Raw genomic sequence first — 17013 nt, forward strand, 5'->3', positions numbered from 1 at the left:
CAGTATGGCAACAACACCGAGCAATACTCGCAACCAATGTTGGATTTAGAAGTGGCAGTTACAAAACATTACATTATTTGGTGGTTGTAGGTGTGTTTGATTTCTCAAATTATGTAGAACCTAAAAATCTAACATTAAATGTTTCTTGATTGTTCCATAGATGGTATTTCATGAAATTTGGTGTGTATCCAGAAAATGTTGTGGGTGATTACCAAGTTTGGTTATGATTGGACCTTTATATTAGAAGATAATATTAGCAATAGAATCATACAGGCCATGGCCTAAAATTTGATTGGCAGCTCTGAAACGGAGTGACAAAAATCAGAAATAGTAATTTTTGTCTGCATGGTTTGTGGATAAAGTGTAGGCCTACCAAATGTTTAATGAGTAACATGAACGGCCCACATAATGTGAGAAAACTACCTCAAATATATCTCACATTCTTGCACACAGTTGTGACCAAACGTGTCGTTCAATTTGGAAACCACAGCAAAATGGTGCAAAACGTTCTGATTTTGCACTTGCCCCTTGCATACTTGAGATATGACCCAAAATGTATTGTAGCACCCTCCTAAAGTCCTAACGAAGTAATAACAATTGTGAGATCATTGCATTGCCAGGAACCTTATGAAGTTTGGTGTCTGTGTCAGTTTTTGCTGCCCACACATGTTTTGGAAGAATAAGATACAGGGATAATTAAGACTATGTAAATGTATATTAAATAAAATAATAGAGTTATTGTAGCTTTACTAATTGGACCCCTAATAAACCAATTAAACAACATGTCCACACTACCTGGGTACTGTGCCGAGTTTCTGCAATGGAAACTCGGCATGGCCTAATGACTCCAGGAGTAACTCTGACTAGACGTTAAATGGGCGAGCAACCTAATTAAGCCTGTTTCTCTGTCAAAGTAAGGACACACATGAATTAATTACAAGAGGACTGCTGTCAAGACTTTACTAAGGTGATGCCCGCCTTAACAAGACATAATTCCTACTCGATAGAAAGAAAGGTATATTCTTCCAATTTTGGATAAATTATTTTTATGCTATTGACCACGCACAGCACATTTCGGTAATGACGTAAGCGCGTAGCATACTGATGGTTGTCAGCTGACTGACCATGATGGGAGGGAGGGGCTTGAGTCGGTGAAGCAAGAATCCCGCTAATCCCTTTGATCCTGGAAATAACCAAGCAAAAGGAAAGGGCGATACCGCGCTTTTTGTGTAGCGGTATTTATCAGGTAAGATTTAACACACTCTTATAAAATAGTACAAAGCTGTAGGTCCAGTACCCTAGTGTCTTTGGTCGGTCACGACCTCATTATAAGCGGTAATTCGCTGCCATATTTCGCAAGAGGACTGGTATAGCTTGATAGCAAATTATAGTAACATTATTGTAAAATGCTCTGTCCGTGTTGGTTATAAGGAATGATGAACGTAGGCTATATAGGCTCAGAGGTCACCAACAATCTAATATACACGGAAGGGTGAAAAACATTAACATTTCATGAGCATTTTCTTTCCGTTGAGTGAGGCAGACATCTTGGACCAATTATATTGCGATAAACGAGCCACGGGAATGATAGCCTACTTCCTGTATTTTCACCATTGTAATGTCCGAATTTGCTGGCGCTACGTTGTATCACTTTGCACCCATATTACATGCTGTGCTTGAGTTGATTCGAAGTAAAAATGATACAATCTTGCGGTATTTTTGACCTTAGCTGAGCGATGTTGCCATTCCATGTTAGGTCACTTAGTGGACACCAACAGACTTGAGTAAACCGGCTGAAAAGATATATGGCTTCTTCCAGAATCTTAGTTGCTTATTGGTTTAAACGCGTGCGGTTTGAGAGATACAACCGTCATAGATGTATCCAAACTAGTCAAATCCGAGATCTTGCTTGCGCACATCCTGGACATAATATGTTTTGATACACCTTTTCATAATAGCTAGCCATGCAGCATGTGATGAGAACAGTGCCATCCTAACCAATGTTAAAGTCTAGGCCTACTACGTTCTATAGTTGGAGGTCATTCTGACAGCCTTCATTGGTAGGAGTGCAAGCAGTTCTGCAGACATTTTTCAAACCCTGCCACACAGCTGCAGCAATCTGTGACCCAAAAGCGATCTAACCACAAGTCAGTAGCCCGCAAAAGATGGAGAAAATGTTAAGCAACCCCCATAGGGAAAACTTCGGGTGGACCCCATGATCATGGTGTCTCATTTCTCATTGTGACTCAGTAACAGTAACCTGCACATTATGAATGAATGAATGAATGAATGAATGAATGGCTCATACCCAGTTCTCTTGTTGTGTAGGTGTTGGACCATCATGACACGTGAGGACTGAAGAACAGCCACCATGATTGGAGGACTGTTCATCTACAACCATAAGGGAGAAGTTCTTATCTCCCGTGTCTACCGTGATGATATTGGGTATGTTCTGAATGGCTGGGGGGATCGTGATTCTAAAACTTTCTGCTGGACACACACTGTCATGTTGTCATAAATGGTCAGCAGGTCAAACCCAATGAGGACTTTGATTCAAATGTATGCTGCTATTCTTGTGCAATGTAAGACTTGACCATGTACAATTATGTACAAAGTCATTCGTGTTTTGGTACCATTGTAACACCATCAGCCATCCCTGTAGTTTATTAGTGTGTGTCAGTCTATAGTGTGTGTGGGTGAGTACACGCCTACCCTACCTGTGTTTATGTATCTCTCCTCTCATTCTCTCCATCCCTTTTTGCCATATTGCTACCTCTACATTTCCATTATGGCAACTGTAGGAGTAGGTAAGAGATGTTCCCCTATCACTTCCTCAGAAGCATGTTCCCAGACCCATGACAACCGATCAAACTCGAGCGCATGGCACCTGACCAATGGCAAAAGACTTGAGGACCCGCAAAGCATGACCTCTGACAAACATGCACATAGCTATAAGATGTCTTTAAGTGGACCCAGCAGAGCAGGCCAATGAGCTGTGGAAAACTTAAACATTGAGAGACCTGTCAGTTGAACAATAGGGGGTCCCACCCAAGCTGTGATTTCCCACTCATCCTCCTCTTCAGTTCCTCCTCTTTTTATTTCCCTTTAAAGCATGTTCACAAGAAATGGTGTAAATTGAACCATGAAGCCCAACGCAGATGTGTTTTTCACTCATCCATGTGAAAAATAGTAAGCCTACTGTAATGAATTCAACCATTTTATGTGTTTACCTACACACTGTACATTGGTGACCTCATGCAAATTGTTTGAATGGGACCAGGAAGGTTAGGTTTGATGTTATTGATTTTATTATATCCTTCACGGAGTAATCCCACTCTTCAAACATCTCATGGCAGAATTAAGAAAATAACTCTTGGTCAGTAACTGAAGACATGTTGGCTGAACAGTGTGAAGGGTAGCCAAGCCGAGGATTTGTCTTACTAGAGGACATTATTAAGTGCCAGGTGTCTGGCGTAGTGTGGTGAGGGGAAACGGTTTGCTTGAATGCGTGCCTCCAGGGATTTAACATTGTGACCTTGATAATTGTGGTATACTGTTCACGTGGAGGTGTTGTGAGCAGCTGTTTGTTAACATGAATCTTAATGTTTTTGCCTTGGTCTGTCTCCCTCTTTCTCTCCCTCAGGCGCAATGCCGTGGATGCGTTCCGAGTGAATGTGATCCATGCGCGGCAGCAAGTGCGCTCGCCCGTCACCAACATTGCTCGCACCAGCTTCTTCCATGTCAAGCGAGCCAACATCTGGCTGGCGGCCGTCACCAAGCAGAATGTCAACGCTGCCATGGTGTTCGAGTTCCTCTACAAGATGTGTGATGTCATGACGGCTTACTTTGGCAAGATCAGTGAGGAGAACATCAAGAACAACTTTGTGCTGATCTATGAACTGCTTGATGGTAAGGGCTAGGGCATTAGTTAGTTGATATGACTTATCAATAGCAGAAAAAGTCTATTTTTGTGTCTGGTGCTCTTTGAATGCTCATGTTGCTCCTGTTTTCAAATGCAAGTTTCTGACCCTACCTAATGAAACACAGTCTGAATCATGGAGTAGTGGTGGCATTGGTCAGGCCTGGACTGGTTCTAGATGGGTGCTGCCAGGTTGATGCCAACATTGCTAGCCATCTCTGAAAAATCCCAGATCTTATCTGACTAAATATGAGCTCTGACAGCAAGTGACAAAATGGCCCCTTATTCTTGTCCCTGCCTTCACCCTCTCATCTTTCAAGTTGGGACACCTCAGTTTTGTTTGCGTTGCAACTTTAACAATGGCCATTGTCCCAGCCAGACAGGAAGCAGAACTCTCCACATCCTTTGTGTGCACTGTGTCAGTCTTTTCCTCTGTTTATGGTGCACTGTAAAGGAGGGTCTTTCTAGCCTCTTAGCATGTTGGCTTTGTGCAGCTGTCTTGTCACCGTTGATTTATTTGATATAAATTAGTTGGGATATCCAGCAGTACGATGCTTTGGATTTTGTCAATCTGGCAAAACAAATACAAGACGTTTTTTCACTTCCGAATCCATATCCAGCCATCAGGCATGACTGCTCTCTTAATGAGAACAGGACATGCTAAATAAAAAAAATAACCAAGGTGGCTCTAATTGGCTGGTAAAATAGGCCTGTGGGGATGATTAAAAGAAATAGACATTTCAAGTCTAGGGGCTCAGGACTTCTAAATTAGGAAAGACTATATGTATGACTGTGTGTGTCTGTCGTGTCTGCAGAGATCCTTGATTTTGGATACCCTCAGAACTCTGAGACAGGAGCACTGAAGACCTTCATCACCCAGCAGGGCATCAAGGGACAGGTGAGACGCCTGCTCAGACAGTCCTTACAAAGCATCAACACAATTCACATCTAGTTACTGATATTTAAAACGCTTTTCCCTTTTCATTTCCCATCGTGTCTTCTGTGATGGAACTTGAAACCCACAGCATCAGGTAATGACTCGACTAATCTCGTTTATCCTTGTATGTCCAATGTCAGACATGATTCAGGGCTTGTTGACCGACCATTCTGCTTGTGACCCCACAGACCAAGGAAGAGCAGTCTCAGATCACCAGCCAGGTGACTGGACAGATAGGCTGGCGTCGGGAGGGCATCAAGTATCGCCGCAACGAGCTCTTCCTGGACGTGCTGGAAAGTGTCAACCTGCTCATGTCCCCACAAGGTAGACGTCTGCAGTGGTGTGAAATGTGATTTGTTTGTGAGTCTGTATGGAGACCAAAGCCCCCCGCCCCCCTGCCTCACATGTTCTAAACTTACTAAGTAATCTGTGCTGTGTTGTAATGTAATAGTATGGAGCATCTGCTGTTTTGACTGAGCCTGCTGCTGTGTGCCCTTGCTGCAGGTCAGGTCCTCAGCGCGCACGTGTCTGGGCGAGTGGTGATGAAGAGCTACCTGAGTGGAATGCCCGAATGCAAATTTGGCATGAATGACAAAATTGTGATTGACAAGCAGGGAAAGGGCGGAACTACAGACGAGGCAGGGAAGAGGTGAGTCTGTGAAGGCCTTTCTTTTCAATTTTTTGACTGCCTGCAGATGTGAAGGGATAATTGTAAAGGGGAGGCTTGTAGTGACCTTTGTCTTGGTGTTCTGTATGTTTATTTCATTATGTTCATGTGTACAGATATATCCAGTGTATTTCATTAGGCTAGCTGTTTATATGCTTTAAGGTGTGGACGTCACAGTTGGTTTTGTTTGAGTTCTGAAGTTGTGTACTTCTGTTGCATTCCCCTTGCTTTCTCTTTCTGTGCTGTACCTCAGTGAGTTAGGGGGCAGGTACTGTATCTCTGGCATTCGTTCCTTCACACCCATCTCCCTCTCTGTGTTCCGTGTCTTGTGGTCTCCCTTTCCGTTTGGCATATTAGCATTGCACACACCAGACTACAAATCTCTATTTAGCACATAACTTGTTAGTGATGGTAACATAAAGCTTGTCATTGTACCATGTGTCCCCCCCCCCCTCCCCCATTAGTAGATAAGGTTATTGTGGTTGTGTAGATATCACTGAAGATATCAGGTAGACATCAGGTGTGTTCACAATACTTTTAAGCTCCTCTAGGTTAGATTAGCGTAGCTTACTCTCCCTCCCACTGTGTATGTTCTCCAGCAGCGGGAAGCAGTCCATCGCCATCGACGACTGCACCTTTCACCAGTGTGTGCGCCTCAGCAAGTTTGACTCGGAGCGCAGCATCAGCTTCATCCCTCCAGATGGCGAGTATGAGCTCATGAGGTGAGTGGGGACACCAAGCACGATTTGGCTGGGAGCAGAGAAAAAGTGCATATTTAGTAGAAGAACTGTAGTCCACCCTGCTGGGCTGTTGGTGTGCCTCAGAATGATACAAAATATACTTTGCTCTAATTGTGCATTGACATCTGTTAGTTGTCCTTGGGGGGATACCTTTTGCTGTGTAATTCAGATTCAGTTAAAAATGAGGACCCCCTGTGTGAATGCTGTGGGCAGGTATCGGACCACTAAGGACATCATCCTGCCCTTTCGTGTCATTCCACTGGTGAGAGAGGTGGGCCGCACCAAGCTGGAGGTGAAGGTGGTCATCAAGTCCAACTTCAAGCCCTCCCTACTGGCACAGAAGATTGAGGTGAGCAAGACCTGGCCAGAGCGTCTGCATCCTCAGGGCCTCTCTGGACCAGCTCTCTTGGTGTTGACTCTCTGTGTGCCTCCTCTAGGTCCGCATTCCGACTCCTCTGAACACAAGTGGGGTTCAGGTGATCTGCATGAAGGGAAAGGCCAAGTACAAGGCCAGCGAGAATGCCATTGTGTGGAAGTGAGTATTCTGAGCTGAGCTTCTTTGTGTTCTGCTGGCCTCTCTCATTCTTTCTCTCTTTCTCTTTCTCTCATATGCAGTGGCAAACAACAAGAATAGTGTACTTATGTGTGGGTGATGCAGGGCTAACTGCCGTGTGTGTGTGTGTGTGTGTGTGTGTGTGCCCTCTCCGGTTAGGATCAAGCGTATGGCTGGAATGAAGGAGTCCCAGATCAGTGCTGAGATCGAGCTGCTCCCTACCAATGACAAGAAGAAGTGGGCTCGCCCACCCATCTCCATGAACTTCGAGGTACAGTCTTCCTGTCGCATTTTGTGGCTGTTGAAATAATAATATTTTAGTATTATGTAATTTTTACTATTTTTTTCTGTTTGTCATGATCAAAACTACTTTTTTCAAATCCCTTTTATGTACGTCAGGTTCCATTTGCACCATCTGGGCTGAAGGTGCGCTACCTGAAGGTGTTTGAGTCCAAACTGAACTACAGCGACCATGATGTGATCAAATGGGTGCGTTATATCGGTCGTAGTGGCATCTACGAGACACGCTGTTAATGAGCCAGTGAACAGCTGAAATCCTCCCTCCCTCCTCTATCTCTACCTACAGTATATCCATCTCCCCAGTCCTCTCCCGATTTGTGGACGAATTATATAACAAAAAAACGGCAAAGCTTAAAAGAAATATGCAAAATGTGAACGCTTGTTTTCTTTGTCTGTCTGTATACTGAGTGACCCAATGAATTGGTTCAGTGGGCCAATGGGGATTGAATTGTTGTATCAGGAGGCATCACCTTCTGATTCCCCCCCTCCAGTATTTCCAGGGGTCGGGGGTAGCACCCTCCAGCTACCCTCCTTGCCTGGACCAGAGCATCAGGCCTATGCGATGTGACTAAGCCACTGGACCCCTTCATTGCAAGCTCTACTTTTGTGGATTGGTCTCTGTTGTTGCCCCTTACTGACTATCATACCTTTAGTGTCTGTGTCTGATCTCCCTTTCAATAACTTGGTCACTGTCTAGTTCAGTATAAAAATACATCATGGAAACAGCTGTGTTGTGTCATATTTTTTGTCATCTGTTTCAAATGTTTTGGTCTTTGTTCTCAGAGATTACCGGTATGTCTAGCTTGTTTTATGAGTCAAATACACTTTTACATATGTGTCAGTGAACTGAAGAGTCATGTTTTTGTTTAGGAGATTTATTTTCATTTAGGTGATTCTTTTGCCCTTCCGTGATGTACTGTACATTCACAAGCCAAGGGTAAAATAACAAAAAGGCCTGCATGACAGTCTTGATACAGATATATAGTCTGTGTCAATATTGGTGTTCCTTATCGGAGGCAGAGGTGAATCTATGTAACTAACAGGCTGTTGTGAACTTTACACAGCTCATGATTTTATAGAGAAACAAAACGCCATCAATAAGTTTTAAGGAAAGACTTAAAGGAATAAAATACTTGCAGTAACAATCAGGCACACCTTTGCTAAATGCCTCAAGGGTCGCTGTGCTTTCAGTAACATTTCACAGTTCTCCTGAAGAAAATAATAAAATGTACTTCAAACAATATATTCATTGATGAACAGTGGTAGGATAATTTAAATTCTTCTATTTTTAATCTACTTGATTTTAAACACGAAATCAGAAAATCACATTTCCTTCATAAAACACAAACAAAATGCCTATTTTAGCTGTTCATACACTTGTTCAGGTCTCCCAAACTGACCATGGAGTGATTCACCTGATGTGGACTTATTTAAGTTAAAACATTTTTAAAATATTAAAAATTAAAATTGTGTTCAAAGTAAAACATACAGCTGTCAAACACAAGGAAAAATAAAGTGACTGCTGTGGAATCAGTACAGTTGAACCACTGGCATCTTTTCACAAAGGTAAACAAACATTCACAGTGCTAAGTAATTCTTGGGGTCACTAGGAGCTTGGAGCCAAGCCATGGACTGTGCTCAGACAACGATGAAGTGGAGCCATGGACTGTGCTCAGACAACGATGAAGTGGAGCCATGTACTGTGCTCAGACAACGATGAAGTGGAGCCATGGACTGTGCTCAGACAACGATGACACTCCAACAAGAGCAGTGTGCAGACGGTGGAAAGCCGCATTCTGCACCTGAGTACATATATGACTACACATTCGACTTGACCACCCACAGCTCATCTCTGCATGAGCAACATGCAGATGAAATCAGAGGGTTAGTGCTTTACATTTGTGTATCTTCATGATCTTTTGTGAAACTTAAATATTGGTTACACTACTATTAGTATAATAAAAGTTTAACCTATTAATTCTGTGATATAAAGAGCATTTTCACCTCGCAAATACTGAAATTAGAGAGCACGAGGACTGTGTAGTTGTAGCCCTATGCAAGGCTGTCGATAATACAATCTTCCCCAACTCTTTTCTATGCTACAAGTGTTGAAACTGAGTGTATACATTAAGATTGAGAAGTAAAACAAAGCTGTTGGGATACTGTCCCCTGTCAACTTGATCCAGATTGCTCAACACAAAACTCCAATTAAATAACAATCTATGTGTTTTAGTGTGTGTTTGTTTCTGCAAGACTAATGAACTAGGGAGAATCAACGTAATAACATATGGTGATATGAAAGACAAGGGAACAAATACAGGTGGGGTATAAAATGCTGATGATGAGGGGTGTGAGGTTGTTGCAGTCAGCAGCTAAAACAGTTGTGTGAGTGAGCGAGAGTGGGAATGGCGGATGCTCGCCCTACTCGTCATCATCATCGTCATCGTCGTCATCTTCGCTGATGGCCTGTCCTCGCGCCCCAAACTGGTAACCATGGGAGACGCTGCCATGCAGGGAGTGGGGGGAGGAGGATGGTGAGGTCTTGGTGAAGAAGGGCAGGCGGAAGGTGGGCGAGGGGGAACGCTCGCGCGCCGGGCTGCTGCTGGGGCTCTGCCGCGGGCTGATGGCCTGCAGCATACGACCCTTCCCCTCCTTCAGCATGTGCTTCTGTTGGAGCGAGGGAGGGAGAGGGAGAGACGCTTTAGCAAGCACTGGAGATCTGGTTTTCAGTCTTCCCCCTATTAATACTTCAGAACTACAGTTATATTGCAGAGAATAATGTATTTTCATTTTAGTTCAGTAATTCAGAGATACTTAAGAAAGTAAATGCCTACTTTTTATAAGTGGTGTTGCTTTGAGTGAAGCATAGGTTAAGCTATTATTAGCCGTATCTTGAGGTAAGAAGTGTTGTGCAATTAAAACCTATACAAAGCAGCACTTTTCCGCCTCTCTACTGCATCCACCATTTGGAGTGAGACCCACCAGGGCACCCTCTGGACCGAACATCTGCAGAAAGTTGCCGATGAACTCCCGGGACTTCTCCTCCCACTTCTGAATGAGGTCGATGCTCTTCTCCTCCACCTTCTGCACAAACTCCTTGCTCTTCTCCTCCACATCGCGCACTTTCTTCTTCACTTTGTCCACTCTCTCCTGCAAGTGGTACTTCTTCTCCTGGAACGTGGGGAAATCACACATATGCACTTAGGGTACAAAGCAAAAGAACCCTGAGGTTCTAGCACCTTTTGGGGGGTGTAAAGGCAAATCCACACTGCCAAATGATACCTAATAACCGATGATAACAATAAAACCAGTTTTAAATAGTGTTCTAGCCAATATGACGTCCAATGTCCACAACCACAACAAGAATAGAAGGGTAGGGAAGTGGCCTCCGGGAAACAAAAGCTTCTATTCTATGCCTCGGTGTTCTGGGGTCCCAGGATTGTCAGATGAATCTGACAAAACTTGGTCATGCTGCACTGCACTGCTCTAGCGGAGATCATAATAACACTCAATACAATATCAAGTTATTACACGGCATCTACTGACATTTGCCAAATGAAACATCTATTGAAAAAAGGATACTCAGTTCTTACATTGATGAAGCTGACGTTCAGCTCCTTCGCAGTGTATCCACGCTGTAGGTTGCGGCGCACATAAACGTCATAGTCACGGACAATTCTTGTGATGATATCAGAGGTGGAAATGCCCTCTGTCCGCTGGGTTGGGGCAAACATTCCTGAAAAATCACAGCAAAGGGGAAAAAAATAAATAGATGAGACGTTATGGAAATCCTTATGTTTTTGGAGAAACTGTTCACTTTGTAGCCAGCATCTAAAAGGGGCAATTGGCACCTACCAGCTTCTTTGATGTGTTTGTAAACATCATCACTTCCTGCTGAGGAGTATGGGATGTCATCATGGGCCACAAAGTCAATCTGAAAACAAAAAGTCAGGATGTTACACACAGGCTAGGAAGTACTATAACCATCCACATGGAGACTAAATTTAAACAGTTAAACAGTCATATTATGAAAGTAGCTACAAAAGCACCTTCTCTTCTAGTTTCTCTGAGAGCAATGGAAACCTTGGGACTAGCCGTTAAGAATTCATGTTCTAACACTAAACAAAAAAGAACTCTACTCTAGATACACCCAACAACGTTCCTTTCCTCTTACCCGATGCTTGGTCAGAAACTCAGGTGTGAGTGTCCAGGGTGCGTTCCGGACGACCTCGTCAACGTAGCGGCAGTGGCTGATAGCATCGTAGCGCTCATCCTCATTCATGACGGTGAAGCCCTTCAGCTTGTGTGTGAGCTCATCGCTGCACACTGCGGTGAGGTGGGAAAGACACTGAATACAAGACTACCGTTACCACAAGGGCTACACCTCCATCGGTACTAAGAAGCTCTTGGGCAGAACTGTTTTGCTCAAAATCCATTTTAAAACTTACATTTATGATCAAGGACACCGAGAGGAGGAAACAAGGAGGGAAAAAAAACACGGAGAAAATAGTCTAAGCACAGTCTAAGCAATTGAATTGAGCATCAGAACAACCTTCACCAGTAACATTCAACTGCAAACAGGCAAAAATCAGACCGAGAGAGGCAAGACAGAGAGAGAGAGAGAAAAAAATATTAAAATGGAAATGAGCTCACCACCAACGATGAGGTGTGTGTTTGGGAACAGTCCTTTGGCCTGCATTAGGGCTCGCGCATGCCCAGAGTGAAACATGTCAAAGATCCCATCAGCATACACCCGCACTGGTCTGTCCGCTAAATCAGCAAAGCCACAGAACAGTATAGCACTGTGGTTACACACTAAATATATGCTTTGTACGTGCTGATGAAAAACTGATTAAAACTGATTGAAAATACCCACGCTTGGCTATTTTGTTACCTATTAATATGAATAAAAATGGACCCATAGAGAAATGCATTTCCCACAGTGAAATTCATTGAGTCGTCATTTACAACTCCCAAGGCTTGTAAGACCAGCTAGAGTTTACTCATAATACCTGATCAAGGGTATTACAAGGCTCTCTCTCCATGTTAATTTGACATTCTTCCACTGTCCAATCATGATCGCAGAGCCTGTGATTGCCATATGGCCAGAGCCAGTAGTGGTCACCATGTTTTGTGTCAGAGAGAGACTCACGTGCAGTCCCTTTTAGAGCCTCTTCCATGCTCACACGCTCATAAGGCTGGTTCTCCATCGACTCAAGTTGATCTGCATATGGTGCTGGGTCTCTCAAAGCCTGAGCAACCAACAGGAGAAAAACACTTAATACAAGACTATATTTGCTTCCCAACTGCCATCTTTCTGACGTCCATTTATCTTACGACAAACAAAACCAAAGCCACAGTCATGCTGCTACAACCAAATACAAAAACAATAACTCTGCTCTCTGCTCTAACAACTACTTACAAAACTAGGCTACCCATTAATAGAACATTAATATAACATTAAATAGTAATGCATAATAAGCTGCTTACTGACTTTATAAAAACAGGAATGAAATGTTTGTTAACACATGTTAAAATATGCTTCTAGCTCAAGATGTTAAAGGAATTCTAAAAGGCACAAGATTTTCCCCACCATATTGGAATATTACTTTAATATTTTTCCACAATTAGGCACGTGAACATTAAACACCTGCTTAAAGTCCAGTGCAAATGTCACAAATGTGTGTGCCCCTTGATATGTAGGCCACCCTAATGTTATAAGTGTGCCACTAAATGCTATGCTGAGTAACTGCTGAACAGCTGCATGCCTTAAAGGACCCTGTGGAGTGGGGGGAGAGTAAAACATGGAAGATGTCATCTGACTGACCACAGTGCATCGCTTGATCTTGCCTTGCCGCTCCCCCTCCTCTGCCTCGCCATTTGACTCCTCTCTTTTCCTCTTCCGGGACAGCAGTCGTGCTGAACCATGGGCCTCCATGCTGGGAAGATATTACATAAAGAGTTCTGAGGTCAGACAAACACACACACACACACACACACACACACAAACAAACACACCATCATCATCAACACTGAGAACAAATGTCCCAAAACCTTTCCACTCTCACACTGTGTGTAACTGTACACCAGCACAGCTGTTTTTACATGAGATTTCACTAATGTTTGACTAATGTTTTAAACTAGTAGTGCATTACTGTGCCTGATCAATGCTTTCATTTCACAGAGTAAAATAGGCAAACAATGAATGAGGTTAAGCCTGAGACAGTAGCTGAAGCAAGTAAACTATGTTCACAGGCTAATTTCTTTGTGGTCTATGCACCATCCAATCATGTGAGTGTTTTTATTTTGTACTTGTCAAAATTGTCATCGCCTATGTGAGCTTTGTTCATGTTTGGACTAGGCTGTGGGAAACTCAGGCCACAGTTCCCAGCATGTGGCTAAATTGTATCATCCATTCTAATTATGCTATAGTCAACAGAAATGCTGGGGCATTCCCACTAGGCTATATTCAGTGCCACCAAAATCTAACTAAACAGAAAGTGTCATACAGCTGCAGCCACTACTCCCATGTTTACCCTTCTGGTAATGCAATAAGGTGGCCTGGGATTCTAGTGTGTAAATCTAGGCCTATGTTCTAAACAGGCCCTCTGTAAGGCACATTTCTGCTAATCATATTGTACTATCACATGTCTGCAAACAAGTCTTGATTCATGTTATGTGACTCCATCCATGCCCATGTGATCAAGTAAGTAACGTCCATTATGCAGACAAATGTGCAAAAATGGAAGCAACGATTTTGTTCTTGGCATAACAGTAAACATTTAACACAATTAAATGTTATGGTTATGACAATATGACAAGGCTCAAAGGAGAGGAGTAGCCTTACTGCAGCTGTCCTGCCTTGTAGCTGGCCGTCTTATTTACAGTCAGTCAGCCTACATCTGAAATAGCAACAGAGCGCAGATCCCAGTCTCTCCAGACAAAACAGCTGAAGTTACCACTATTCAGTTTAGTTGTTGGAAAGCAAACTTACCATATTGCAAGCCATCTTACCAACTTGCAATCACGACAAACTTGTCGATAGCAGCTATTTCTCGTGGCTAGCTCACTAGAAGGCTAACGTTAAACCAAGATTTAACAGGTTTCCCTGCACAGACAACAATTCGAAATCCTTAGCCGAGTTAAGGTAAGATGATGAAGCAGCTCAAGTATTCAAACGATAGATTAAGTTAGCCGACCGGGTGACACTGAACACTGCAATATAGGCCAACGATCTTTTGCCATTGAGATAAGGTTGTTTAATATAATCTCTAACGTTATAGTTAGTATATGTCCTGGACATAAACGCAAATGGCATTCAACATTGCATAACATCAAGTCTTTGACATAGTGTCAACAACATACCAGGCAACTTCAGTTAGCAATCAAGATAGCATCTTACATTTTGCAAAGACTACCAAACTAGTTTCATTACGGTGATGATGAAGCGTGTTAGCATGGCGATTTGTGTCGTTTAAATCAGTCTCAAATAAACACCCTTTTCCATTGCACAAATTAGGAATGGTTTGGACTACAAAATTGTCTTGCTAGCTTGTCATAAAGCCCCCAGAGCTAAACGCTTACTTACCCTTGCAGAGGTCGGAGTTTGATTTGAAGTTGATTTCTCTTAACTCGATACCCTGTGTACCCTCCCGTCATGAACAGTAAGCGACAGCTGTTAGTTACGTACGAAAGAGCGCATTAAGTTTTTCGAGAAAGCAACAATCTGTTTTACCAGCCCCAGCAACAGTGGCAGTGTTCAAACTCGATGACAGCGTTACAGTGTTAGTACGGAACTACAACTATAGTGCTGCCTCTTCAGGAAATGACGGATGGAGAAAGGAGGATGTCCAGAGCCCGTCTACGGAGAGCCTGGCCACTCTGTATTAAGTCCCATTGTACCGAATTTTGGTTGCAGTTCCACCAGAGTTCCACTGGGGGCTATCGCCATGAGTGCAGAATGAATGGGAGTCAATGGAGCTAGACGGCTAAATTTGTCTCTTTCACCTGATTGTCGTTGACAAATCTCAGATTTGATTGTAGTTTGTATAACTTCAATATGGGTTATAGGTCAAAAGTTGAATGAACGAGTTCTTATGTCCTTTTGATTTCTTACAGGTTGGGTCGTTGTTGCCCATAACACGCTAGCATTGTGCTAATGAATGACATCATTGACACGTTTTGAAAGGCTTTTTAGAACAATTAGGTGACTTTAAAAAATATAATACTCAACCAAGTGTATTTTCTTTGCCTCCCCTTTCGAATACAATATTCAAATTACTTGAAAAGAAATTATAACCCGAGAAAAGTGGATTTTGAGGGGTACAGCTCCATAGACCTCCATGCATTCTGCACTCGTGGACGAGCGCCCTCATGTGGAACCACAGCAGGAACTGCAACCAGTTCAGAAACCGGAAGTTTTCCGAGAGTGGCAGGATGGACTCATATGTCTATGGATGGACTCAGAGCCCGTTTAGGGAGAGCCGTATCACTCCCTATTAACTCCATTGTACCTGCAATCTGCTGCAGTTCCGCTAGGGGCGATCACGAATAAGTGCAAAAACAAGGGGGGTCTATGGAGCTAGACGGCTAAATGTGTCTCTTTAACCTGGTTGTCCTTGAAAAATCGATTGTGGTTTCTGCAAGATCAATATGGATTATAGGTCAAAAGTTGAATGAACGAGTACTTACGTCCTTTCGATTTCTTACAGATTGGGTCGTTATTGCCCACAACTCACTAGCTTTCTGCTAATGAATGACATCATTGACACATTTGAAAGGCTTTTTAGAACAAATAAGTGACTCAAAAAATATAATACTCAGCGGTGTGTATTTTCTCTGCCCTCTCTTTCGCATGCAACATTCAAATTTCTGGCCAAAAAATTATATCCCGAGAAAAGTGGATTTGAGGGGTACAGCTCCATAGCCCTCCATTCATTCTGCACTTATTCGTGAGCGCCCTCATGTGGAACCAGAATTGGAACTGCAACCAGTTCAGAAACCGGAAGCTTCCCGAGAGTGGCGGTTCTCCCCTTATTAGACAATAGGCGTGTTCGACTTGAGGCAGATCTGTGCAGATCTGTGCAGACCTCATGACGTCAGTTCAAAGACGTGATAGGGCCATTTGGGAGGAATGTCCTCATGACGATTATGACGGGAGTCTCATGCTGCTTCCTTATGTTGGAATATGCGAAAATAAACAGAAATCGAAGGGATACCTTCTTATACGTGATTTCTGCAACAATGGTAGGCTAGCCTACTGAAAACGTTTGGATATTCTGTTATTTTCTGTTGTTGGTTAAATAGATAGACACACATAGGGAAACACTTGATATTGAATTTATGTGCTACAATGCAGGCCTGTTAACTGTATGACAACAGTGGTTTATTTAAACTACATCATAAGAATTTATTTCGTCAGTCATCATGCTCATTTTAATGAGTAAGAATGAAAGTTCTGCTGTGTTTATTGCAAACAAAATTCGCGATATTTCCCGATGATGTCTCCCTTGAGTCACGCCAGGCAGACTGTAGCCTGTCTGTCCGGGATGAGCTGCCCTCTGTTGTAGCTCCTCCCGTCTAGCCTCTGAAGATCACGTTTACGTAGAAAGCCAGACCAAGTCAGACTCAGTCCAAGTCGAACAAGCCTAATAGGCGTGTTCGACTTGAGGCAGATCTGTGCAGATCTGACTTGATGTGATGCATGCTGGGTTGAACACAATGCATACTGGGATGGACGCTGTCACTCCCCGATGTGAGTCGCTACCCGATGTGAGTCACGCATGCTCAGATTGATAGGTTTTACAGCATAACGCCAAGGGATCCGACTGAAATCCATAAAATAATTCACTTTTCTGTTTCAAAAACGTTTTAGCTATCTAAGATTGTTTGATTGCT

The 17013-nt window shown here is 43.1% G+C and overlaps 2 protein-coding genes across 4 annotated transcripts; one reads left to right on the plus strand and one right to left on the minus strand.

Annotated features, from left to right (window-relative positions):
- Nucleotides 1–1109: 1109 nt before the first annotated feature.
- On the plus strand, nucleotides 1110–7839 carry LOC125297097 (AP-2 complex subunit mu-A). 2 transcript variants are annotated; one of them, XM_048247265.1, is made up of 13 exons: nucleotides 1110–1246; nucleotides 2329–2445; nucleotides 3644–3909; nucleotides 4735–4817; nucleotides 4945–4950; nucleotides 5045–5180; nucleotides 5361–5505; nucleotides 5777–5791; nucleotides 6123–6245; nucleotides 6477–6612; nucleotides 6701–6798; nucleotides 6976–7087; nucleotides 7216–7839. In XM_048247265.1, exons 2-13 carry the CDS (start codon nucleotides 2372–2374, stop codon nucleotides 7348–7350), a joined length of 1329 nt encoding a protein of 442 aa, XP_048103222.1. In that variant the 5' UTR covers nucleotides 1110–1246; nucleotides 2329–2371; the 3' UTR covers nucleotides 7351–7839. The 2 variants fall into 2 exon arrangements, with proteins under 2 accessions (XP_048103222.1, XP_048103230.1); XM_048247273.1 differs by lacking the exon at nucleotides 5777–5791.
- Nucleotides 7840–7975: 136 nt separating this feature from the next.
- On the minus strand, nucleotides 7976–14955 carry pcyt1aa (phosphate cytidylyltransferase 1A, choline a). 2 transcript variants are annotated; one of them, XM_048247283.1, is made up of 9 exons: nucleotides 14705–14955; nucleotides 12944–13055; nucleotides 12269–12368; nucleotides 11770–11886; nucleotides 11291–11442; nucleotides 10972–11050; nucleotides 10710–10852; nucleotides 10099–10287; nucleotides 7976–9783 (listed from the first exon to the last, which is right to left on the minus strand). In XM_048247283.1, exons 1-9 carry the CDS (start codon nucleotides 14773–14775, stop codon nucleotides 9538–9540), a joined length of 1209 nt encoding a protein of 402 aa, XP_048103240.1. In that variant the 5' UTR covers nucleotides 14776–14955; the 3' UTR covers nucleotides 7976–9537. The 2 variants fall into 2 exon arrangements, with proteins under 2 accessions (XP_048103240.1, XP_048103247.1); XM_048247290.1 differs by having other exon boundaries at nucleotides 12944–13080; nucleotides 14705–14791.
- Nucleotides 14956–17013: the final 2058 nt, after the last annotated feature.

The sequence above is a fragment of the Alosa alosa genome, chromosome 1 (assembly GCF_017589495.1).
Source record: "Alosa alosa isolate M-15738 ecotype Scorff River chromosome 1, AALO_Geno_1.1, whole genome shotgun sequence".
Classification (NCBI taxonomy): Eukaryota; Metazoa; Chordata; class Actinopteri; order Clupeiformes; family Clupeidae; genus Alosa; species Alosa alosa.

Bases quoted from the DNA above. Each gene is read 5' to 3' on its own strand.
- LOC125297097 (XM_048247265.1), top strand. From the start codon at position 2,372: ATGATTGGAGGACTGTTCATCTACAACCATAAGGGAGAAGTTCTTATC. The intron at 3,910-4,734 runs GTAAGGGCTAGG...TCGTGTCTGCAG, and splicing joins GATCTATGAACTGCTTGATG to AGATCCTTGATTTTGGATAC. The intron at 6,799-6,975 runs GTGAGTATTCTG...CTCTCCGGTTAG, and splicing joins GAGAATGCCATTGTGTGGAA to GATCAAGCGTATGGCTGGAA.
- pcyt1aa (XM_048247283.1), bottom strand. From the start codon at position 14,775: ATGACGGGAGGGTACACAGGGTATCGAGTTAAGAGAAATCAACTTCAA. The intron at 13,056-14,704 runs GTAAGTAAGCGT...ATATCTTCCCAG, and splicing joins AAACTCCGACCTCTGCAAGG to CATGGAGGCCCATGGTTCAG. The intron at 11,051-11,290 runs GTAAGAGGAAAG...TTTTGTTTTCAG, and splicing joins AGTTTCTGACCAAGCATCGG to ATTGACTTTGTGGCCCATGA.